Here is a 24,661-nt window from a genome sequence, read left to right as displayed (position 1 = left end):
AATATCGTCTTTCAGGCTGGTGTCACATTCGTTATGTCCATTACATTATAGTGTGGACCGATTTTTATGTTTGAGCACTTCTGGGATGGCAAGTGAAACCAGTAAGAATAAGTAAGAGTTGTTTCAAGCTCTAAACCATAAACCATTGTCTGACATCTACGCACAATAACACTACATAGTAGCAGTGGTGTCCAGTGATTGGATCAACTCATGGCGCCTCCCACCACAGATGAGCAGCCTACTATTGCTCCCGTCACAGCAGCGACGCGGGCAGGTGTCATTGCAGCCACATTCGTTTTAAGAATTAACCTTTTGTTTGCTAATTAAAGTAGTAGTCAGAAAGCAGAGAACGGTAGATGGTTCAAATCCAGTTGGGAAACATTCTCTGTGCTTACTGGACTGGATAAAACAGATGTATCCTAACAGGTAGCGCTATTACAATATTGCGTTGGACCAGAATGCGTGAATGTAATGGTCTTGTATTGTCTGTTTTGCTGAAAGCACTGCCTCGCAGGAACTTCAGATATTATCCACTGCTGCTATCTATTTACGTTTCATTCTATACCTCAGGCTTCAAATGAAAGCTTTGAGGCATTCTACAGTAATCTAAGGGAAGCAAGACGCAAATGCCGTTTTGGTGTGTCTGAAGACGAATTGATTAGGGACGGAATTGTACTTAGGGTTTACAACAACAATGATAGAAAATGGCTTATAGCCTATGGGATTTATCTCACAATAATTGTGACTGTAAAGCTCTGTGGGTCACAGGACGTGGCAATGGAAGCAATGAAGAACGTTGAACTTTTAGCCAACAGCAATATAATGCCTTTAGATGCCATACCATCCCGAGGGAACCAGCAAAGGTCTAACCATGCTCCAGCTAAATGAACACGTGGCTGGGTTGGAGGTGAACTTCATAACAGCAACAAATGTTCAGCTAAGAGCGTACTCTGCAAATCTTGCCACCAAGTTGACCGTTACTCTAAAATGTGTAGATAAAAAAGTCAGAGCACTCAAGAAACACATTCAAGGGACACAAATGCCAAAACCCATATCTTTACACTGGTGAGTCATTAATAGATAACATACAATGACAGCAAGTGGTTATCTAGTGTGTATGTTAATTCCTTTTTAACATACTTCAAGCTTGATAGTGAAGCAGATACAATAATAATATCTTGTGAACCTTGGTTATCATCGATAAATCTCAGACCATGCAGCCATGGACTGGTAGGACCAGGAAATCAAACAATAGATTGGCTTGGTGTGTTCAGTGCTGTGCTTTACACTAAAAATAGGTCACATGTGGATGAGATATACGTGGTAAATAACAAAGATACCTATCTGTTTAGTAGAAATTCATGTTGTAGGCTAAGACTTTTATCATGCCACGTCAACCAAGCTGAACTCAATATGGAACAACGGCACTCATCACACTTCTCTGGACTAGTTGGTATCAAAGATTACGCTCATAAAATCTTGGTAAAAGAATATGTTGTGCCATTGTGTGTTTATACTGCCAGACCTGTTCTACACCCATTAAGACCAAAGATACGAGAAAAGCTTAATAAAATGATAAAATTTGAAGATACCGCCTGTCACACAATCAACAGATTGGTATAGTGTAGTGGTAGTGCCTAAGCCAGATGTTTCAGTTAGAATTTGTGTTGTATAACACTTCTAAATAAGGCGTTCAGATGTCATCTATGTCATCAGTAGAAAACACTTTCTAAATTAGGTAAAAACAAGATATCAGCCTGGACGCTGACTCCGGCTTTTGGCAGTTTCTTACCGAGTCATCAAAACTGTTAACAACATTCCTTACACAAGAGGGGCAATTTTGTTTTAATCGCCTTTTATTTAGAATATCATTGGCCCCTGAAATATTCAAAGCTGTATAAATGAGATGTTGGCAAGCTTAGAGGGAATCATCCATATGTATGACATTCTCATACATATAAGAACAAAATCCGAGCATGACTGTTGGTTGGCCACTGTTTTGAATCGTATGGCAAAAGTTGAACTCTGAATATAAGAAAATGTCAATTCAATCAAACATTCAAAATACAGGATTGGACATGGATGGATAGTCATGAACATGGATAGTCAACCACAAATAGATGTTTTCAACAAGCTCAAGTCAATACTAATATTTAAACATACACTTGCTCTGTATGATACAGAACTACAAGCTATTATCTGTACAGACGCCTCAAACCATGGCTGCTTAGCGGCTATGTTCTAGATAAAACTTGATAGCTCACATAAACCCATATGCTATGCTCCGCAATCATGTAATGAAATAAAACTATGCTGTTTGAAAAGAAGTGCTGCTGTATCAAAAGATTTGAGTATCGAAAGATTTGAAGAATATATAAATGTTCTAAACTTTACTGTATACGTAATCACAAACTTCTAGTATCGCTACACACCACAGCACATCGTAAAAATATGCCATCACATATTGTGATATTCAATCTCCGCCTCATGATATCCTTCCAAAATAATATATGCACCAGGTTCTCAACACGACAGCGCGCGATGCGCTATCTAGATCATTCTCATTACCAGCTAGTTCTGTAGATTTAATTTTTCAAGTGAAGTCAAAACTTTTATTGATCGTTTTCTTTTCAAAAACATTACCTAGATACCATTACAGAGGCCCAAAAGGCTGATCTTAGCTAAAGTACAAAAATTTGGTGTCAATGGGTGGCCATTATATCACTCAGACCACCCATCACTCACTCCTTACTATGATTGTCGATGTCATCTGACTGTCTCCAGTGACATGTTATATGACAATCGTTTCTTCATACCCACAGGCTTACATCTAGGCATACTTAATTTCATCCACAAAAGTCGTTTATAAATAACAAAATGCTGTTTTTGAGCCAGAAAAAATGTATGGCGGTCGGGACTAAGTCTGGATGCAGAAGTTCCAATTGAGACATTAGCACCAAGTAGTATGCAAGAGCGCCCATAGGAGAGATGTTATGTTTCTGCACAGAAGCAATTAAATAGAGTATTAAATTAGAGAAATGGTTTATTGCACACTCCAGAGACAACTGATTTGATAACAGAAAACCCAAGTATTTATATGTTTGGTCATAGAAAAGCTTTGTAAAAAGCTACAAGCATTATTAATAGCTATAATGAGACAGTACTATATAATATTAGCTTGTATAAAGCTTTAGCTAAAAAGCATAATGTTTGTTGGCAAAGTACCAGTAATACTTGGCACTTGCATGACACCTCCTCACTAAGCTAAAGGTTCTTTCTGGTTCTCTTAGACCTTCGGGGTTTGTCTCTGCTATACTCATCTCCATCAGGTAGACGAGGGTTGCGTGGTCTTCTTCTAGACGGAGGTTGCTCTGTTACAGTTGTAGGGGCTGGTAGTTGCAGTTTTGTCTCCTCTGTTATATCAGGTTTATCTCCAGGGTCTTGATCTTCTTCTGTTGAGTATCTTGGTCTGAGTTGTTCAACATGTCTTCTCCAAGTAGGTCCCTTTGGTACCACTTTGACATTGAGACTACGAGTTCCATATATCTTAGTAACAATGGCTGGAACCCATCTAGGTTGTCTGTTGCGTTTAGGTCCATGATACAAGGCATAGCATGGTGCTCCAAGATTGTAGCTGTGTATCTTGCTAACTGTCTTTTCTGCCGATCGGTTGACTTCTCTGGATTGATGAAACTGTGCTATGTGTGCGGGTGATGGCAATAGGGTGTCAATGTTGCATCTCATCTGTCTTCCATTCAGCAGCTGACTGGGAGAGTATCCTGTAGGAAGTGGTGTCCTTCTATAGTGCATCAGGAACTGTTGTAGTGCAGATTTAGGTGAGAGTGACGATTTCTTCATGGCTTGTTTGAAGGATTGTACTAGTCTTTCAGCTGCGCCATTTGTAGCTGGATGGTAGGGTGCTCCAGTGAGGTGAACAATGCTTCTCTCTTGACACCACTGCTGAAACTCTCCTGAGGTGAAGCTGGTAGCATTGTCAGTGACTATGGTGTGAGGGTATCCAAAGTGTGCGAATATCTCCTCTACGATGTCTGTGGTAGCTCTGGTAGAAGTAGATGACGTCCTGTGTATGCATGGATACTTTGAGTAGGCATCTATCATCACTAGCCATTGGCTGCCCATGAAGTTCACTGCATGATCTAAGTGAAGACGACTCCATGGCTTCTCAGGTAGCATCCAGGGATGTATAGGATACTTCTGTGGAAGCTTCTGGTGTTCAGCACAGGCAGTGCACTGTCGGCTTGTCTCCTCTATATCAGAGTCAATGCGAGGCCAATAGACAGCAGTTCGAGCTAGCTTCTTCATTCTTTCCATTCCAAAGTGTCCAAGGTGAAGGATCTTTAATACTTCCTGTTGTAACTTGACAGGAATGACTACTCTGTTGCCATATAGAAGACAACCTTCAGTGATAGAAAGTAAATCTGAGATCTTGTGGAAGAGTGACAGCTGAGTCTCCTTCATCTCTTTGTTACCAGGCCATCCTGCTGTGTAGCGCATTACTGTGGCTAGTGTTGGGTCTTTCTTTGTCTCCTTTGCTAGAACATTGTAGTCTGTAGAGTTGAGCTGTTGTCCAATAGTGTGAATAGTGCATACTGTATCAACATCATCCTCATCTTCTCTTGCATCAAACTCTTTATCAGGTCCAACTGGCAGTCTTGAGAGGACATCTGCATTTTGATGATGCTGGGTAGATCTGTATTCTATGGTGTAGTCATACTGATTTAGTACCAGTGCCCATCTTGCTAGTCTGTTGGCTGCTAGAGCTGGAACTCCTTTGGTAGATCCTAGAAGTGTGAGAAGAGGTCTGTGGTCAGTTACCAAGATAAACCGTCGACCATACAGGTACTGGTGATACTTCTTTAGAGCAAATATGATTGAGAGAGCTTCTTTTTGTATTTGTCCATATTTCCTCTGTGTGCTGGTCAGTGTTTTTGAAACATTGGCTATTGGTCTCTCACTTCCATCAGGATAACGATGAAATAGTACAGCTCCCAGTCCAGTTTCTGAAGCATCACATGAGATTCCAATGTCAAGATCTGGGTTGAAGTGTGCTAAGACACTATCAGTTGATAGCATATCTTTCAGTTTGTTGAAGCTCTTTTCTTGTTCAGTGCCCCACTTCCAGGTCTCTCCTTTGCGTGTCAGTTTGTGCAATGGTCCTGTGAGTTGTGACAGATTGGGTATGAACTTGCTGTAGAATTGTGTAGCTCCTAAGAAAGATCTTAGCTGAGTTAAGTCTGTTGGGACTGGCATCTGTTGTACTGCATCTGCCTTCTTTCCTTTAGTGATTCCCTTTGAAGTGAGTTTGTGTCCCAGATACTCTACTGTAGGTTGAGCAAAACAGCACTTGTCTTTTCTACATCTGAGCCCTCTTTCTTCTAATCTTTGAAGAAGTCGACGTAAGTTTTGTAGATGGCTCTCTGCATTGGCTCCACTCACTAGTTTATCATCTAGGTATACTGCTACTCCTGGGAGGTCTTGTGTCAGTTGCTCCATGATTTCTTGAAAATACCCTGGTGCTGAGCTTATGCCAAAGGGCAACCTCTTCTGTAGTAGTACTCCTCGGTGTGTTGATAGTGCTAGTCGTCGTTGACTTTCTGGTGCCAACAATATTTGATTGTAGGCATCTGCTAAATCAATCTTTGTGTAGCAATAGCCTCCACCTAGTTTTCTGATTAGATCTTCTGGTAGTGGGATAGGTTTCCTATGTGTTTCTAGCTGATTATTGATAGTCTTGGAGTAGTCTCCACATACTCTGATCTTCCCTGCAGCTTGACCTGTTGTAGATTTGCGTACAGGTACAACTGGTGTTCCATACTGGTTGAATTGAGTTGGTTCCCATATGCCTTTAGCTACACCTGCTTCGTATGCTTGGTTGAGCTCTTCTGTCAAGGCAATAGGAACTGGTCTGGGTCGGCAGAAGACTGGCTTTGTTGAAGGTTTGAAGTTTATCTCTAGTTCAAAGTTCTTGAGACATCCTAGCTCGTCTTTGAATATTTCTGGAAATTCTTTGCACATCTCCTTACACTTGATTTGTAACCTCCCATCTGGCTGGTTCTCTGTGATTGTTGATACAAGGTTCTGTTGTAGCTTGTCATCAATAGAGATGCCTAGTTGCTGTATAGCAGTTCTTCCTAGTAGGTTGAGATCTTGTACAGCACTAATCACAAATGGTAGTCTGACTTCTTTCTGTGCATCCAATTGGGCAGTTAGCTCACATCTGCCAAGCGTCTCTATGAGATGTCCTGAGGCTGATTTGTAGTTAACTGTAGTAGGTTTTAGGTTTGGCTTTCCTAGCTTCTCCCATATTGATTTACAGATGAAGTTGTCACATGCTCCAGTGTCCAGTTCAAGTGTGAAGTTGTCTCCCTCCAGTTTGATGTTTTCAGCAAGTTTCACCATCTTGGTTGATGTGCATTCTATCATCTTTACTGGTTTTTCTGCTGCAGATGATTTCTTTTTCTTGCATGCTCTTTCTATGTGACCTTGTTTAGAACAAAAGTTGCAGGTGGCTGCTTTGAATCTGCAGTCATCCGCTGTATGGTTAGTTCGGTCACATCTGTAGCATAGCTTTCCTTCCTTCTGCTTGTCAGGTGTAGAGTTGTTTTTCTGGATTGGTTTGTATCTTGATTTCTGTTGAGCAACCTTGTTGACTTTAGACGAGTTTCCATAAACTGTCTCTTTGGCAACTTTAGCTGCTTCTTCTGTTTCCTGTGCTACCTGTATAGCTTTGTTGAAGTTGAGTTCATTGTCCTTGATCTTGAAGAGAGATTTGAGAACTGCTTCATTGTTTACAGAGCAGATAAATCTTGTTCTGAGAGCCTCATCTAATGGATCTGTAATGTCTATGAAGGCACATGTAGTTGCATCTTGACGAATTCTGGCAGCTAACTCTTGAATAGTTTCTCCAGGTTTCCTCTGCATGTCACTCCAATACTTGTAACGCTCTCTAACAATGAAGCGCTTAGGGTCATACTGGTCTTTGAGAAATTCCAGTATTTCATTCATGTTGAGGTCGTTGATCTGCTTGGGTGTTGAAAGCTGAGCTGCCATATTACTAAGCTGCTTGTAGAGTGTAGGCTGTTGGTTGGTGAGAAAAGTGCCAGCAATCTTGTCTTGATGAATAGAATTTGCTGCAATGAATGTGTTGAATCTGTCTATGTAATCTGTTAGTAGCTCTGCTGTTGGGTCAAAACCTGGGAAGGCTGGAACAGCGGTTGCAGCTGTTTCTTGTTTCCGTTGTAGGTTTTGTAGTAGTAGCTCCATCAGTTTCTTATTCTCCTCCATTCTTTCATCTTGCTGACGTCTGTATTCCTCTTGTTGCTGCTTGAACTCCTCATGCTGCTGTTGTCTATGCTCTTCTTGCTGCTTTCTCTGCTCCTCTTGCTGCTGTCTCTGGTCCTCCTGCTGCTTCTGCATTAGCTTGATCAGGTCTGCTACTTCTGCCATTGTAGTGGTGCAATTTTGAACAGTTACTCTTGTAATAAACTAGAACTCTTTGTATCGATTTTATCAATGATAAAATCTGAACAAAACTCTTTGTAACTGTTCAAAAGAGAAATCCTTGTTGCCAATTAGCTTCTGTTATGTTTCTGCACAGAAGCAATTAAATAGAGTATTAAATTAGAGAAATGGTTTATTGCACACTCCAGAGACAACTGATTTGATAACAGAAAACCCAAGTATTTATATGTTTGGTCATAGAAAAGCTTTGTAAAAAGCTACAAGCATTATTAATAGCTATAATGAGACAGTACTATATAATATTAGCTTGTATAAAGCTTTAGCTAAAAAGCATAATGTTTGTTGGCAAAGTACCAGTAATACTTGGCACTTGCATGACAAGAGACTAGGTGTAAACTGTATTGTCATAGAAGAAAAGTCATATTTGTTGCTAGTAGACTACAGTAGACGCTCCTATAACATATACCGTCTATAAGATATGCCGAAAAACCTCTAATTAAATGCCATGACGCCCTGTCTTTCCACCCTTCTTTTATGGTGGCGGTCAATTGAAGGTGGTGTCAAATAGAGGCTGGCGTTGTATTTTTTAAATGGCTCATCAGAATTTCGGAAAGATAAATTTAGCCCTTTTACGAGCGAAGCGAATGTCTTCTATATTTCGCCCTTTTTTTCAATGAATCGATTATTAAACATTTCGGATGCAATAAATCTACTAACTTACCTCCAACTTGTCAAAGATCTCTGCATAAGACCTCTGTCAAAGATCTCTGCTTGTTGCTTGTAATGGAACGGACATTTTTTGGTTGTTCAATGCATTCCACAATGTCTTCTGACCTCAACTCTTCCGCATTACCTAACTAGTTGCTATTAGCTTCAAAACAATTTTTTAGCAAAGCAAAACCTTTACTCATTGCATTTAGCAGAAATTCAAAGCGCAAGTTTTGCTCGTTAAACGTAGCCTTTGTACCATCGCAAATGTAAACCATTTTGATATACATGTACAGTACTTCTTCGAAGTATCAAGACCACGGAAACAAGGAACTATTATTAGCCGGAGTCTGTTATAAATTGTTTATAGTGTTCTTTTCAGTTTTAATAAGAAACAAGCTAAAAGCTTTGGAGTTTGACAATGAAAGAATTGATTGTTACTGATATAAACGATTCATTATTACCGTACTTTTCGGACTATTAGCCGCTACTTTTCTCTGCCGATTTGAGCCATGCGGCTCATAGAAGGGTGCGGCTATTCTGTGACTTTTTCTTTCACCGCTAGGGCGCATTAACCAGAATCTCCGGTTAGTGCGCATCTAGCGGTGAAAGAAAATACAAAACAATGCCTAACGGTACTTTTTCGTTAGACACTAGGTTAAAAAGCGTCGGTTAATACGAAACAGTGCCGTTAGGCACTGTTCCGTTTTAAACAAACGGAACATTTCGTTTGTATACAAACAAACATACAAACAAACATTTCGTTTGTATTGTTTGATTATCATTTTTTTGGAAAATAAAGCAGATGCGGCTTATATAGGGGTGCGGTTTATAGTCCGAAAGTACGGTAATATGATTTTGTGGACTCTTTTACTAATCACTTGATATTATAAGTTCATAAAGATCAAAGATTGTCAAAGTCGCGGTCAAATGGAGGTGGCATGCTATTTTTCAACCCTTCCCTCATAGTGACGGTCAAATGGAGTTGGCGCTCAAATAGAGGTGGCATTCAAATAAAGGTGGTGTTCAAATAGAGGTGGTGTTCAATTAGAAGTCTTACGGTACCTCCTATAACATAAATTCTACCTAACGTAAAAAATTCATGTAAAGTTTTTGCTTTACTACGTAGATAATTCCATATAACGTAAAATGTCAAATCGGTACAAGTTCTCAAATTCAATTTGAATAAGGATAATTTTGTAGTTGGTTTTGAAACTTCGCTTTCTTTTTCTCGTCGGACTTGTGAAACAAAATGACATGCGTATAGCGTAATATGTTATATATGCACTTGTATACAAGTTACATGACATTCTAGTTCGCCGCCATAGACTGTCAGATTTGTCGACAAAGCAGAAAATAAGTAGCTGCGCAATTGCTCAAAAAGTACTTCGAAGCGATCCATCGGTACAGGTGTTACAGTGTCGGGCTACCAACCTGACTGTCACAAATTGGAGTCTCATCAAAAAATATATTTTATCCTAACCTTGACCCCTAAAAACAGATAGACGATTGTCAGGCACACACCACTTTTGTTATTTTTAAAAATTATTATCGTTTCACTTTATTGTGAATGGACATCTAAAATGTTCTTAACTTGCGGTAATATTGCCGCAATCACGAAGAACCATATAACAACTGAAAGTGATAAAAAGGATAAGAGTTGTCAATGCACACCAATAATACTGCAGGTATAATAGTACAGCCTACTAATTAAAAGTATGTCTAGTTGTTGTTTTTCTGTATGGCTAAAAGGGTTATTTTGGAAAGATCTTGGAAGGGATTAGGCAATTTACATGTATTATACTGTTTGTATAACGTAAAACCGCTATAGCGCAAGCTTTTCTGTAGCGGATTGTTTACGTTTTAGGAGTGCCTACTGTATTCTATTCGATAAACTGAAGCGCTTGAAATAATATGTGGTAAGTCATCAAACAATGTTGTAAATATTCTTATATCGATCTTTGCGACACATGGGTTTCCTGACCTAATTATCTGCTAATAGCCCGCAATTCAGCTCGCACCAGTGTGCCCAATTTGTCAAAACCTCCCACTTGACACATGTTACTTCTTCATCACGTTACCCGAAGGCTAATGGAAAGGCTGAGCGTGCAGTTGGCACTATAAAAGGTTTGATGAGGAATACAAAATACTTAAAAAGTGGTTTTCCTAAATTACAGATGTACTATACAGTTTAATAATTATTCACCAGTGGAGTTGCTAACAAGCCATAGACTAACAACCCACTTTTCAAGGATTATTGAAAATCTCAGGCCAACCCTTCCAGTTCTTGCTCTAGTTTTACAGTGAGAGAAGGCAACCCGAGAAAGGACACAAACCAGCCTTTACATCGCCGCAAAGCTTGATATTTTCCAAAACTAAAACTGGACACTGTACATTTTAAAAAGCTGCAGCTGCAAGGGTTATCTCGGAGTGAAGTGGTTCCACATTCGTATAATGTTGCTAATGAGAGATAATGTAATACAGGGAAACTGATCAGCTCTGACACCACTCAGTGCCTCCAATTTTAATACAAACTAACCGGCAATGCGGTGAAATTGGTAATACTAAATTCAAATTGTTCTAAACGTTAAATCATAAACTATCTCCTCTGCACAATAACACTGCAGTTCGTGTTATGTATTAACGATCAAATTGTTTGTTTTTTGTTTTTTGATGCGTTGCACTGTAGATGATAAGATAATATTTACCTACAATAATTAACTGGCCCAAACTTGAGACATCGTCATGGGTGGTTAGGGAGAAATTATGTTATACACAATTAATCTGAATTCACATGTGAATATCAGTGTTGAATTTGCTTTGTCATCTTATTATATTTTGACTGTTTGGTTTGTGCACTTTTGCTAAAGTTGTGTGAACTAATTTGATTATTAGCTGTTCAGACGCTAGTGAAAGTGTTAAGCTATTATAATCACTACTGATATTTACCAGTAAAAGTTACTTTATTTGGTTTGGCGAGTCCAACAATTACAATACACAATTAACAAAATTAGCAATACAAATGACAAAGATTAAAATAGCCAATAAAAGTTACACCTTTACTCAAATGGTCAAACATGGTCTTTGCTCAGTCCCATGCCGCTGTGAGTCTCAACAGCCAAATGAGAGTCATGACAGTCTGTAGGCAGAAAGACTCAGCAGTTAAAATAGAAAGAGCCTCAGCAGCTGGAATGGAAAGAGGCTCAGCAGGAGGAGAAAGAGCCTCAGCAAGTGAAGAGGAAAAGAAACGCTCCCCAGATGAAGAAGAAAGAGGAGTCATTGTGACCGAGTCACTCTTTTATAGATGACTCTGTAAGCCTGGGAAAAAGTTTTTGGGTGCTCAGGTTCTGTTCTTTATGTTTCAAAGCGTTAGTATTTGAGAGGTCTTGTCTTAAGTCATGGGAGTGTACTGATTGGAAATTATGACTAATTCCAGTTTTTTGGTCATGTCTGGTAGAAGTCTAATTTCTTGTGGTGGTTTTTTGGCTGGCCATTGATGCATCTTCTCTAATGGATTACTTCCACTGAAGGTTTCTAGTCTGCTCGGGGATGGTTGTAAGATGATTGTTTTTCTCGATGTCCTCTGATGTACTAGGTGTCTTGTTCATTGCAGTATTGCGTATATCTCTGGTAGTTTAGCCGCTGCTTCCTTCTGGCATCTGTGTAATATTTTCATACAACAACATTCGTGCCAGTAGATGTAAGAATATATTTGGTCAACATCATGGAGCAGTTTCAAAGCATACTGACATGTAGCATCCTTTATTTTAAGCGGTTTTGAACCTAAAAGTCTCAACTGATAACAGGAATCTGCACGGAGTCAATTTTCTGCTAATGAAACAGTGTCAAAGATGCGCCTACTTGCATTTGCTATATACACAAATTTACTGAAAAAACTAGAAAAGTGTAAACCTTTCTCTTCTCATATCTATATTGAGGCATTTTCATCTTCCCCCATTTGCCTTCCTAAATGGGAATATTTTATATTACTGTGTACTTCATAAAAAAACTGAGTATCGAATTACTTTTCTAGTGTTCTATTTGCCATCTTTTAGAGTATTTACTGAAATGCTACGTGGTAAGATGCAATATGCGAAAAGTTAGTTCTGAATTTAGACAAAGCTGAAATGGTACAAACTTGTACCATATTTTTTCCATTTTGAGTAGATTGTAAACCATAAGCTATTTATTCTAGTTATGTCACAGTTGATTCTATAGCATGAATTGTATGTCATCTTTTTGATGATAACACTCAGTCAATTGTTGTAGCAACAATGAGTAGTTCTATGTTAGTGGATGTATCAACAATGGCAGATGAACCAATCATAGCAGATGCATCAGTAACTACAGATGAACCAATCATAGCAGATGCACTGGTAACTGCAGACGAACCAATCATAGCAGCTGCGCCAGTAACTACAGATGAACCAATCATAGCAGATGCACCAGTAACTACAGATGAACAGATTTTAACAGGTGACTCTGCAGATTTCAACAACTTGTCCATAGCTGATATATGTGTTGCCAACATAGAAACAGTTAGTATAGTTGACTCACGCGTGACTAGGAGAATTCTATTAACACTACTGTTGGTATAACCCATGCATGCTATCAAATCTTACAGAGGTGCAAGAACAAATTGTGGAAGACAATGATGTGGATACACAAGACAAGACGAATCGGTTACCATTGAGTAAGATTAAGCTTATAATGAAAACAGATGCAGATGTGAGTGTGTGCAGTACCGACGCTGCGCTAGCTATATGCCGTCTCACTGTGAGTCTACATCCTTACATATACAGTCAAACATGGATAACTCAAACTTCACGGGACTGAGAGAAAGTGTTTGAGTTATCAGAGCGTTCAAGTTATCAGAGCACTGTCACAAGTGCATGCATTTAACAGAAGATACATGTACATATACAAACAATGTATAAAGCAAAATCATAGATTGCTTGTTACAAGTTATAGGGCCCCTCATGTAAAGTTTCAAAAGTATTTATCAGGAAGTAAAGATGTTTTTTTATTACTTGAGATTTGTTTGTTGTTTTAGGTGATGTACTGCCATGAGGTTTTCAGATTAAAATTGGCAAAATTTGATCGTCGTCGGAACACTAAAAAAACTCCATCTTTTTCTTTTGAGCGTTTTAACAGAAATCAGTTTTGCCAATTTTAATCTTAAAACATCTTGGCAGTCACATCACGTAAAACTACAAACAAATCTTAGCTGACAGAAAAATACCTAAATTTTCGGATAATTTTTAAAACTTCACACGAGTAAACATTTACGACCAATCCAAAAATGCATGCTTCACATCTGAGTAGTGGTTTCATTTAAAAAATCTATCGAGTGTAGTCTGTGAAAAGGTGTGTTATCCTTATATATACACACATATAATCACTCTTACAATATGCATTTTGCATGTTGTATCGATCTTTATTAAATTTTTATCGCTAATACTTTTTAACGTTTTTAGTTTGGCCGTAACTTAGCTGACATGTTAGCGACCCCATTAATCAGGTTTTATACGGTCTCCTAATCGGTTCCATTATACGGTACGGGGAAATATATGGACACTATGTACCTATAGGGAGCACTTTACTCGCTAGGAAGGCAGAGTAGTCATAGCTCCGCGATTAATGTAAATTCCTTCGGATTAAAACAAACCAAAGTTTGTTTTAAATTTGTTCCTTCGGCAAAAAACTGTTTGAGTTAACCGTGTTAAGTTCGAATTATTTAAAGCAATTTATCATTGCGTAGGAACGGACCAAAGAATCCGTTCGAGTTAACAATGTGTTCGAAATATCCGTGGCCGAGTTAACCATGTTTGACTGTATATCCTTACAGTATCCTCATAGACATGTATTTCATTTCCCTAGCTATATGCCGTCTCACTGAGTCCTTACATATATATCCTTACATATATATCCTTACTGTATTCTCATAGACATGTATTTCATTTCAGTTGGGGCCTTTTTTAGTCCTGGAATGCACCAGATAATTAGTTCCAATGTTTATAGATTTATAAACACGCAATTGGTGGCATTGAAAATGGAAGATCTGTTTATTATCCGTTTCTGAATAGATCAACAGTTACTGGCCTAATTTACTGGCCTAAGTATTTTTGTAATCATTTACAATTGTTTCATTAAATTTAGGAATGCATATCGAAAATGAATCATTCAGAAGATACCGTACGAACCTGTATTTCAATGCAATGGCACTCTATTTTTCGACCTTTTCCTTGTAGTGGTGGTCAAATGGAGGTGGTGTTCAAATAGAGGCTGTGTTGTATTTTTCAAGTGGCTCTTCAGAATTTTGGGAAGATAAATGTAGCCCTTTTAAGAGCGAAGTGAATGTTGCCTATATTTTTGCACTCATTTGGGCGGAATGGCATTAATCCTTTCTGATGCAAGAAATCTGCTAACTTACCTATAACTTGTCAAAGATCTCTAAATAAATACGCATTGGAAAACCGAGAAATATCTCTACCAGTTTATATCTATTGCTTGCTATTAACCGCGACTATATTATGGCGTGTGTCCTGCCTTGCAATTCGTTGAAGCTTTAAATTTTTCATTTTCTGAATTTGAAGGCATATTTGTATTTCCCAACTATATTTCACAGTGTTGCATATGAGTTCATTGTACTCATCGATATGTTTACTACAGTTTGCAGCTTAATTAAACTGGTTTTTTACTTGCAATAGAAGAGGAGTTATGAGCGTCGATCTATTGTAAGCCGAGTTGAAATAAACGCAAGGAGGCTATAATGTAATATGCTATAAATCTGCAAGTTTATTAGTTATACAATGATAATCTATCAAATGCTACAAATATATCTTCAAGAACAATCCATTGTTTTGCACACGCGCTCGTTCACAAAAAAGCCGCCATATTTGTAGCAAATGATCGTTTTTCTTTTATTTAATAATAATTTTTGGTGCTGTTTTGATACTATAATAAAAAAATTGCAAAGCATCGTTTTTAAAAATTCATTGCAAAAGCTTCGTGGTTTTAACGATGAAATTGTCTATAAAGATGGCTGATAACAATAAAATGATGTCACGAAAAAACGAAGGATTGACATAAATGAAACATGCTTATAATACATGCAGAAACAAAAATTTACAATTTCAAAATAAAAATATTTGCATCATTTACTTGGCCAGTTGAATTGAACAGTCGAACATCTGGTTGTTCAGCACCTTCCACGATGTCTTCTGACCTCTACTTTTCTTCTGCGCTGCTGAACTAGTTGATATTAGCGTCCAAACAATTTTTTAGCTGAGCAAAACATTTACGCGTTGCGTTTGGCATAAGCCATGATAAACTTTTAGCTGGATGGGCGCTAAGCACAACATTTAGCCTAAAATTAGTCATTGATGGAAAATACCATACCATCGTAAATGGAAACTGTGCACCCTCAAAGTGACCCTCAGGATACGATTACCCTGATATACAATTTCTCACCTTACGAAGTGGAACACGATTATTTTTTCACCTCACCATGCGGATCTTATTTCACCATACGAATTCAACAAAGTTTTCACCCGAGCTCAGATTTGGCAGTAGGTGTGCTTATTACGTACGTCAAAATTTCAAAGACAATGCAATGCTGTTCGCCAAAAATATTTTTACAGCGCCTGAAAGAGACACGATGACCGATATTTTGCAGTTCAATTCTCGTGTGAAAAACAGTAAAATTTTCCCTTTAAAACTGGTAGCAAAATTGGAGTTGCGATTCCTCCAAAAAGAAAGATTCAGTGATCAGACAACTTCTCTTAACCTGCTAACAAAACTCCACTTCATTACAAGAACAGCATTGTTGGGGCTTTCTTGCCGGTTAAAAGGGGTTTAATGACACCGGCTAAAATTATATTAGAAACGAAGCTGAAAACGAATAGATGATAAAGTTTTCGTGATTAAAAGTTGAAATTCAGTAAAATAGATGAAAATACATACTAAAACTTAGCTTTACGTTTAGTAAGCTAAACTTTTTAAAGGTGAATTTAAAGTTTATGTTACATCTGTCTTGAAGGTAAGAACTCTCCTTGGTATGCACCACACCGCACATTGCTTCGTTACATTTTAATGCAGATCATAACCAATAAATAAACTAAATACAATAAAGTAGGTACTGTAGGTAATTATAGTAACCTATGTTGATATACTATTTTGTTACTAATTTTTATTATGTACAGCACTTATAAAAATTTTGACGATTTTCATCAGGGGATGTTTGCATTATATAATTACTATGGTTTCTATACCCCTACATACGATTTTTTCACCATATGATGCCAACCCTGGAACGGATCAAACTTGTATCCTGAGGGTGCACTGTATTAGCCTGATACAGTTACCAAACATTTCTGTGGTGTTTCTTTCAAAGTTTTAACGAAAAAACCGAAAAGCTTAGAAGTTGGAAAACGGACTCCGATACGAACAGAAATAATGAAAGAATTAATTGTTACTGATGTAATTGATTCATTATTAGTATGAGTTTGTGGATACTTTTAAATGATCGCTTGCTATTATGTGCTTATAATAATCAGAGAATGTCAAAGGGGTGGTCAAATGGAGGTGGTGTTCAATTAAAGAGTGGGTGCTCTATTTTTCAACCCTTATAGCAGCGGTCAAATAGAAATGGCGATCCAATAAAGGTGTCGTTCAAATAAAGGTGGCATTCAATTGGAGGTTTTACGTTAACCATATTGCTTAATTTAATCAGATTGAAATGTTTTCAGTACAATAAAATTAATCGAGAGTCAATAGTAATAATAATACATTTTTATTTACACAATCCAAGGAGCAAATTCTACTAAAAGTCTATAATGGTTGCAGAAGGCTAGTTATCACATTTCTAATTTACCAATGTGGGTGGCACAGCAGCTGGACGAGCCTTAGTACTTTAACGAAATTGCTATAGACTACATGTTAAGGTAACCAACCATTGTTATTTTAATCACATGGTGCTCTTCTTGCGCTGACACATTTGCAATTGCCTTCAAATTATGAAAAGCATATCCATGCTTCTTGTTGTGTTCAAAGCTGATGAGGACAGCAGGAGTAAGCTTCGTAAACCTTTACACTCGGCAAATGGTTTTGTTGAACTTTTCTTGCAAACATACTCAACTCATTAATTCTCAACTCATTCATTTTCAACTCATTAATTATCAACTCATTCATTCTCAACTCATTCATTCTCAACTCATTCATTCTCAACTCATTCATTATCAACTCATTCATTTTCAACTCATTCATTCTCAATTCATTTTCAACTCATTCATTCTTAACTCATTCATTCTCAACTCATTCATTCTCAACTCATTCATTTTCAACTCATTCATTCTCAACTCAGTCATTTTCAACTCATTCATTCTCAACTCATTCATTTTCAACTCATTCATTCTCAACTCATTCATTCTCAACTCATTCATCCTCAACTCATTCATTCTCAACTCATTCATTCTCAACTCATTCATTCTCAACTCATTCATTTTCAACTCATCAATTCTCAACTCATTCATTTTCAACTCATTCATTCTCAACTCATTCATTCTCAACTCATTCATTCTCAACTCATTCATTCTCAACTCATTCATTCTCAACTTATTCATTTTTGCTGTATATTTGTCATGCTAGAATATATTCATACAAGGCATAAGCAACATTTTGTTAGAATCTGAAAGCAAGATTTTTGTGTCATTCAACTCGAGAAGTCTTCAGTTCGAGATCTTGATCTATTGCACCTGGTCTTTTGTCGTAACATAGAAACTATTTTCTGCATCATCTTACAGCTTGCCATCATTGCTGAGAGGCAGTGATCTCACTTGCGTTTGACCATCTCAACTTGCTTGGAATTAATATTCGCTACATGAATGCCTGTCATTGCACGGGTAACAAAAACGTTTTTGAGTAACTTATGAATTTGTATGATTTCATGAATATGAAGTGTATCTTTATTATAACAAAAAGCTGTGTTTTTCGTTCCAAAACCATAAATCTTTCCAAAACTAGATGAGCGTCGATCCATTGTAAGCCGAGTTCAGATAACCTAGCCGCAAGGATGCTATCAAGTAATATACTATAAATCTGCAGCTTTATTAGTTATATAACAATAATCTATCAAATGCTGCAAATATATATTCAAGAACAAGTGACATAGTCAAGAACAAGTCAGTTGGCAATTGGCTTTCGTAGAGTGCAGTTGTGTTTTACGCTCTCTCTCAATAGCAGTTTCCGACACTAAATCTATAATATCCTTCAACTACGAAATTGATAACACACAGCTAAAGAATTTACTAGCAATCACATGCTGGATAGTAGCTCTTTTGTCTTCTGTGTAAAAGCTGCTAGACTATCCGGAAGAAAGCATGGAACGGATCTGGGGGTGGTGATATCTATATGAACCGCCTCCAAATCGGGTAAGTTTTTCCATCTGAGCTAATTTATCAGGCGGCAGTCTTCAATGATGGGACCAAAGAAACAAACTAAGTCGATATCTGAGACTGAGGATGGTGGCGCTCAGAAACTGATGGACATAGATGAAAAGCTAAATCTAATTATTGGCTAACTTGGTAACATTGAGTCTCGTCTCAATCTAATTGAGAGCAAACTGTCCGATTTCGAAAAATCGTTAAATCATATTCATCTCAAAAATCAAGACATTCAGACCAAGAACAAAAACCTAACTAAGTCGATAGCAGGGATCGCTAAACATATTATGGAAATGTTTACTTTTCCATACCCAATTCCATAAACATAAATATTTCCATAATTTTATGGAAATGGATATGGAAATTTTATTTTAGAAATATGGAAATGTTATGGAAATGGAAATGAATTATGTAAATGGAAAAAATATGGAAATGAATTATGGAAATATTATGGAAATGGAAAAAACTATGGAAATGAATTATAGAAATGTTATGGAAATAGAAAAAATATGGAAATGTTATGGAAATGGAAATAATATGGAAATGGAAATAATATGGAAATGAATTATGGAAATGTTATGGAAATGGAAATTGTGACAAACACGTAATCCCTGGTCGATAGCAGAACTAGAACAAAAACTCAATAAACTGTAAAGATTAGAGACTCGAATAGAGGCAGCAAAATTTGCTGAAAGAGCTAAATGGTATTCCATATCAAACTTCAGAAGATTTGAGCCTTGCTTATCGTAAAATAATTAGTTCATTGGAGTCTGCTGATTTACCAATGACATGTGTGGATAAGTTATATCGTATTAAACAAACCAGACGTGTAATCATCAAGTTTACTCAAACTAACCAACGTAATCAGTTCTTCCAAATATATCGTAAAAACATTCAAAGCCTGTCGTCGCTTAGTAACATAACATGTGATGTACCACAAGGTTCCGTGCTGGGTCCCACACTGTTCTTGCTCTACATAATTGACCTCCATAATTGTTTATCCTACCTAACCCTCTTACTGTATGCTGATGATACAACTTTGTTTTTGAGTTTAAAAAAACTTGAATTAGACTATTCATGAAGTGATCTTTGATCTGAATAAACTAAGTGTTTGGTGCCACTATAGCAAATTAACAATCAACACAAAAAACGTATTACACCCTTTTTAAAACCTATCAAAACAAATCAGCTTTCAATCTGAATATCACTTTAAATAACATGCCAATTAAAGCAGTAGATGAAGTCAAATTCCTTGGAATCACAATTGATGAAAACTTGAACTGGTCCTCACACATTCGTAAACTTTTATTGGATTTTCGACCCATCTCAGGAATTTTTTATCGTTTGAGTGGGTACGTCCCAAAAAGAATTTTAGTTATGCTCTATTATTCATTTATTCGTTTAAAATTGTTTTACTCAATTGAAAAGTGGGGGAATGCACTGCAGATACATCTAAAAAGATTAATCATAAGTATAAATTACTCATTCAAGCTCATAAATTGTTTCACTTTAGTACCTCTGTATCACTATCACATTACCATACTTGTCATCAATTACTATCACTTCCTGTTTCCAAACATCTAACATTTGCTGGTCAAAGATCCTATAATTTTGCTACACCTCTGCAGTGGAATAAGCTGCCGACTGTTTTAAGACAAATAAAATCCCTAGGAAAATTTAAGGTGGAGCTGAGGCTCTATCTTCACTCTGTCAGGTGATCATTGTTATCTTGCTTTGTGCTGCTGACTCGGGCTCCCGTACTGCTGACTTTGCCATTTCGCAGTGGGCCTCATCATCATCTCTTCGGGTTATCTCTTTTTTACACACCTGACTATGTTTTCTGCTCTTTATTATTAGAACTTTAATCTGTGTATATTTTTTTGTTTGCTTGTTGATGAAATTTACACACACGCATGCACACACACGCACACACACATAAATAAACCATACTTTGCATTGTTTGCAAGTATTTGCATTGTTTGCTCGGCTACTTGCGTGCTTTCGTTTGAACCAATTTCATCATCTGACTGTTTAATACATTCCACAATGTCTTCTGATTTCAACAATTCTTTTGCAATGATATTTTTTAGCAGAGCAAAACATTTCCGTGTAGCATTTCGCACAAATAATGATAAACTTGATGCCCCACAGGCGCTAAGCACAACTTTTAGCCTAAAACTAGTCGTTCATATACCATCGTAAATGTAAACCGTTTTTTACAATGTCGAAGTATCCAGATTGCGTTGAACAAGGAACTACTAATAGCCTGATATAGTTATTAATTATTTCTATGGTGGTGCTTTCAAAGGTTTAACAAAACATTCGAAAAGCTTTTGAGTTGAAAAACGGACTTCGATATGAGTGGAAACAGTGGAACAATTAATTGTCATCGATGTAACCGAGTCATTATTAGTACGATTTTGTTGACGTTTGTTGACTGATCATTTCTATTTCGGGTTCGTAAAGATCAAAGAATGGTAAAGGGTGGCACTCTATTTTTCAGCCTTCCAAATGTGGCGGTTAAATAGAGGTGGCGGTTAAATAGAGGTGGCGTTCAAATACAGGTAGCATTCAATTAGAGGTTTTACTGTACTTGTACTGATAATCGCTGCATGCCATGATCTCTCCAGCAATCATGATCTTCAAGCATACTCGATTATTAGTGTGCTTAGATAAGCGTCATTATTCCATAGTATGGCAAGTAGGATGGGTGGCGTAGTGGATAGCACTCCTGTCTGCAGAACCTTTAGGAGTTTAATGCCAGCAAAGTGATTTTTTTATTCTTAGATTTTAATCGCTTCAATCGGCCATACTGATGACAGACAAACAAACATTTAGATTTATGTATACAGATTAACAAATTGAATTTGACGTTTTTAAAAAAATTTATGTCATTCCTTTATTAACGCAAACTTCCATTTTCAGTTCGCTCTATGAAGGTTTTTGTTAGATCGATTCTCTAGTCTATTGGGCGTTTTCATCTTGACAATTGAGACCAGTGTATTATTACTCTCAATATGAGAACTTCTTGAGCCCAGCTCCACGATAATTAGAATACACAAGAAGTAATACCATGTTCATTTTACTGCAAGCTTGTAACGTAGTATTTTAGAATTGTCAATTGCTTTCTTCATGTTTTAGGAACAGTTCATCAAGTTTCTAGCAGAGGAATCCTATCGAAGCACAAGAGCCTCCGGGAGGAAAACTGTACAGAGGAAGGATTATGGTGAGGCTACTATATTTATTAGCATACTTTAGTATATCAGCTATTAGCATATATTCTACATTGTATATCTCTACTCTAGTATATCAACTATTAGCATATATTCTACATGGTATATCTCTACTCAAGTATATCAACTATTGACATATATTCTACATGGTATATCTCTACTCAAGTATATCAACTATTAGCATATATTCTACATGGTATATCTCTACTCAAGTATATCAACTATTATAATTTAGTCTATATCTGGCTTGGCTCTGGTTGCCGTCGTTACCTAATCTAGAATCTAGTTTTCTCGTGGTTAAAATGAAATATATTTACATGTTTTATTCAGTATTCAATGCAAGTATTAAGGTTTAGAAAGAGCTTGCATAGTCTCTAGTGCTGAGCTGAATGTTCTACAAAGTACGTATAAATGAAAGGTTGAAAACAGGACTTTTTAAGTTACATTATATCATGTTGCATATAGTGTATACTGATGCATATATTACATTATGTTACATAGATTGTATCATGTTGCTTGTGTTATAATATGTTGCATATATTTTATTGTCTGCATATATTATATTGCATATGTTATATTATATTGCGTATGTTATATTATGTTGGTTGTGTTATTGTAAAGGAAATTGTCGTTTCCCTATACTGCTCCACAAGAGAAAAGACACCGAGTGTAAGCACCAAGCTGAATATATATTTTACAAAAAATATACAGTGGAACCTTGGTTCTCAAACACAATCCATTCCAGAAGGTTGTTCGAAAACCGAGTTGTTCGAGATCCGAAACAATTTTTCCTATTAGAATTAATGAATGTAAATTTTAATGCGTTCCAAGCCGAGAACTCAATTTCGGTCAAGGATTTTTTAAACATTTTACACCAAAAGTTGTACTGTATACTACATACTATAAATAAAAACGGGTAGATGTAGATCGGGTTTATTTTTAATAAAAGATTGTTTATCTATGATGGTGAAAACAGAAAACAAAAAGCAAACATATCGTATGCTTTGCTTTAAAACATTAAAAACATTTTAGGTTAAGATGTAATACCAAAAATTGCAGAAATTGATGATGAAACAGCAAATAGTGCAACAGATCAATTACATCATTGTGTGAAAAAGAAAATATAAACAACAATGGCATTTTACTTCACATATTTGAAGGAGAATCCTCCTACAAAACATTTTAGGGTAACTCAACTGGAGGAGTTGTATCCCTAGCAAATATCTTCAGTAGAGGGACGTCGTCTCAGATGGTTCCTTCCTTTTTGTAAAGAGCTTATTAACTGTAACTTGCTTCTTCCTTTGTTAAAGAATGTTTCCATGCTGTTTCTGGAGCTGTTTCGAACGTTTAATTCTAATGCGCTTGCTCCGGTTTGGTCGAGAACCGAATTTATGTTCGAGATCCGAGACGAACAAATCTCAATGGCTTGGCAGAGCTCACAGCTCTTGATCAGTTTGCTCAGCATTGCAGCCATGGCAGCTGTCATTCCTGGTCAATACCAGGTCAGTCACAGCTGGCTAATTGTCCTACCCAGACCAGAGTGAGCAAGGGTGTGAGTCTGCTAAACAGTTGTCTCTCTGATAGCTGGTGGACAGCCGTGCACCATTGACGCTGGCCATAATGGGATGTCCGGGCCTCCAGTATCCCATTTGGTCCTAGCCTGAAAAATTACTAGACCTTGTGTAGCTGCTGGAGTTACTGTTCCAGCTCCAGTTAATCCCGCATCAGTTTCTCTGCTTGTGCCAGGGCATGATGCATGGTGGTCATCGGTCCCTGGCCAGCAGCTTGCATCTGGGCCAACTCCTTGTCAGCGTCCTCCTGAGTCATCATCCGAGTCGTTCTACAGATTCCCGGGGTCAGTTCCCCCAGCTGTCATGGCAGCGAAGGGGTTTGTGCGACTAACTGTCATCGTTATGTTGCACATATTATTTTATGGAGCTTGTGTTAAACTATGTTGCATATATTATACTATGTTGCATACATTATGTTGAGTATTTTATATTTAATACCAAGGATTATGATCATCATTTCCTATATAATTACTTGAACTGACAATAATCTTTGAATCGCAAACAAAAACTCGAGTCCTAAGTCTTTATATGAACACCAGTTATTTGAAAATTCATTTAGCACAAGCACGTGCCCAGATCTTTCAGTGCCATATTTCTTTCACCAATTTCTTGTACACATTCATTTCCTCTGCATTGTTGCAGATGATGCTGTGTCAGCAGTCGACCAGCTGGTGTTTCTTGATGGAGCCGTGTCAGAACTGTGCTAATACATCCTGGTTGTTCTCTAGTCATCGGAGATAAATATTTATCCCATTGTATCATATAGCCCACTATATTATACTATATCATATATCTCACTATATTACATGTATATATACATTATTTCAAAATTTTATTGTGTTTCTATTGCCGCTGTTTAGTCTCACATGTATAATTTGTAACTACATTTTGCTTTTCACTTTTATTATTATAAACTTTAACCCACTTCCAACACATTAATCTGCTCTGCTAAAATGACATTGTGACTGCGTCATCACATAAGTTGTTGCTGGTTGAACAAGTGAAATACATTATAAGCTAGCGATGTTATGACAAACCAGACATCAACTTGGAATACTTAGCATAATTATTCATGTCAACTTTAGTGGAGAGCCATTACCAGTTCGTCTTCTGAGATATGATCGCTGATCTGAAGCAGGCCCTATTTGTTTTTTCAAGATTCAACTATAAAATGAAAACACAAGCCGCTTCTAAAAATTTACAAATATAAATGTGCAGTTATTCG

At 37.2% G+C, this 24,661-nt stretch overlaps 1 protein-coding gene across 2 annotated transcripts in view; it reads left to right on the top strand.

Moving 5' to 3' along the window:
• The window catches only part of LOC137391173 (DNA polymerase epsilon subunit 4-like), a 31,358-nt gene extending 6,902 nt beyond the window's left edge, over positions 1-24,456 (top strand). Inside the window, exons 2-5 of one of the 2 annotated variants that reach the window (XM_068077556.1) lie at positions 12,460-12,666; positions 12,815-12,966; positions 21,774-21,858; positions 24,079-24,456. In XM_068077556.1, coding sequence (XP_067933657.1) covers positions 12,460-12,666; positions 12,815-12,966; positions 21,774-21,858; positions 24,079-24,143 — 509 coding nt within the window. In that variant the 3' untranslated portion in view covers positions 24,144-24,456. Of the gene's footprint in view, positions 1-12,458; positions 12,667-12,814; positions 12,967-21,773; positions 21,859-24,078 lie in introns of those variants that run through there. The other variant, XM_068077564.1, reaches the window with a different exon arrangement.
• The last annotated feature ends 205 nt before the right edge of the window (positions 24,457-24,661 follow it).

The sequence above is a fragment of the Watersipora subatra genome, chromosome 1 (genome assembly GCF_963576615.1).
Source record: "Watersipora subatra chromosome 1, tzWatSuba1.1, whole genome shotgun sequence".
NCBI lineage: Eukaryota > Metazoa > Bryozoa > Gymnolaemata > Cheilostomatida > Watersiporidae > Watersipora > Watersipora subatra.
Note: the sequence above shows the minus strand (reverse complement) of the source record. Positions and strands in the feature narration are given on the sequence as shown.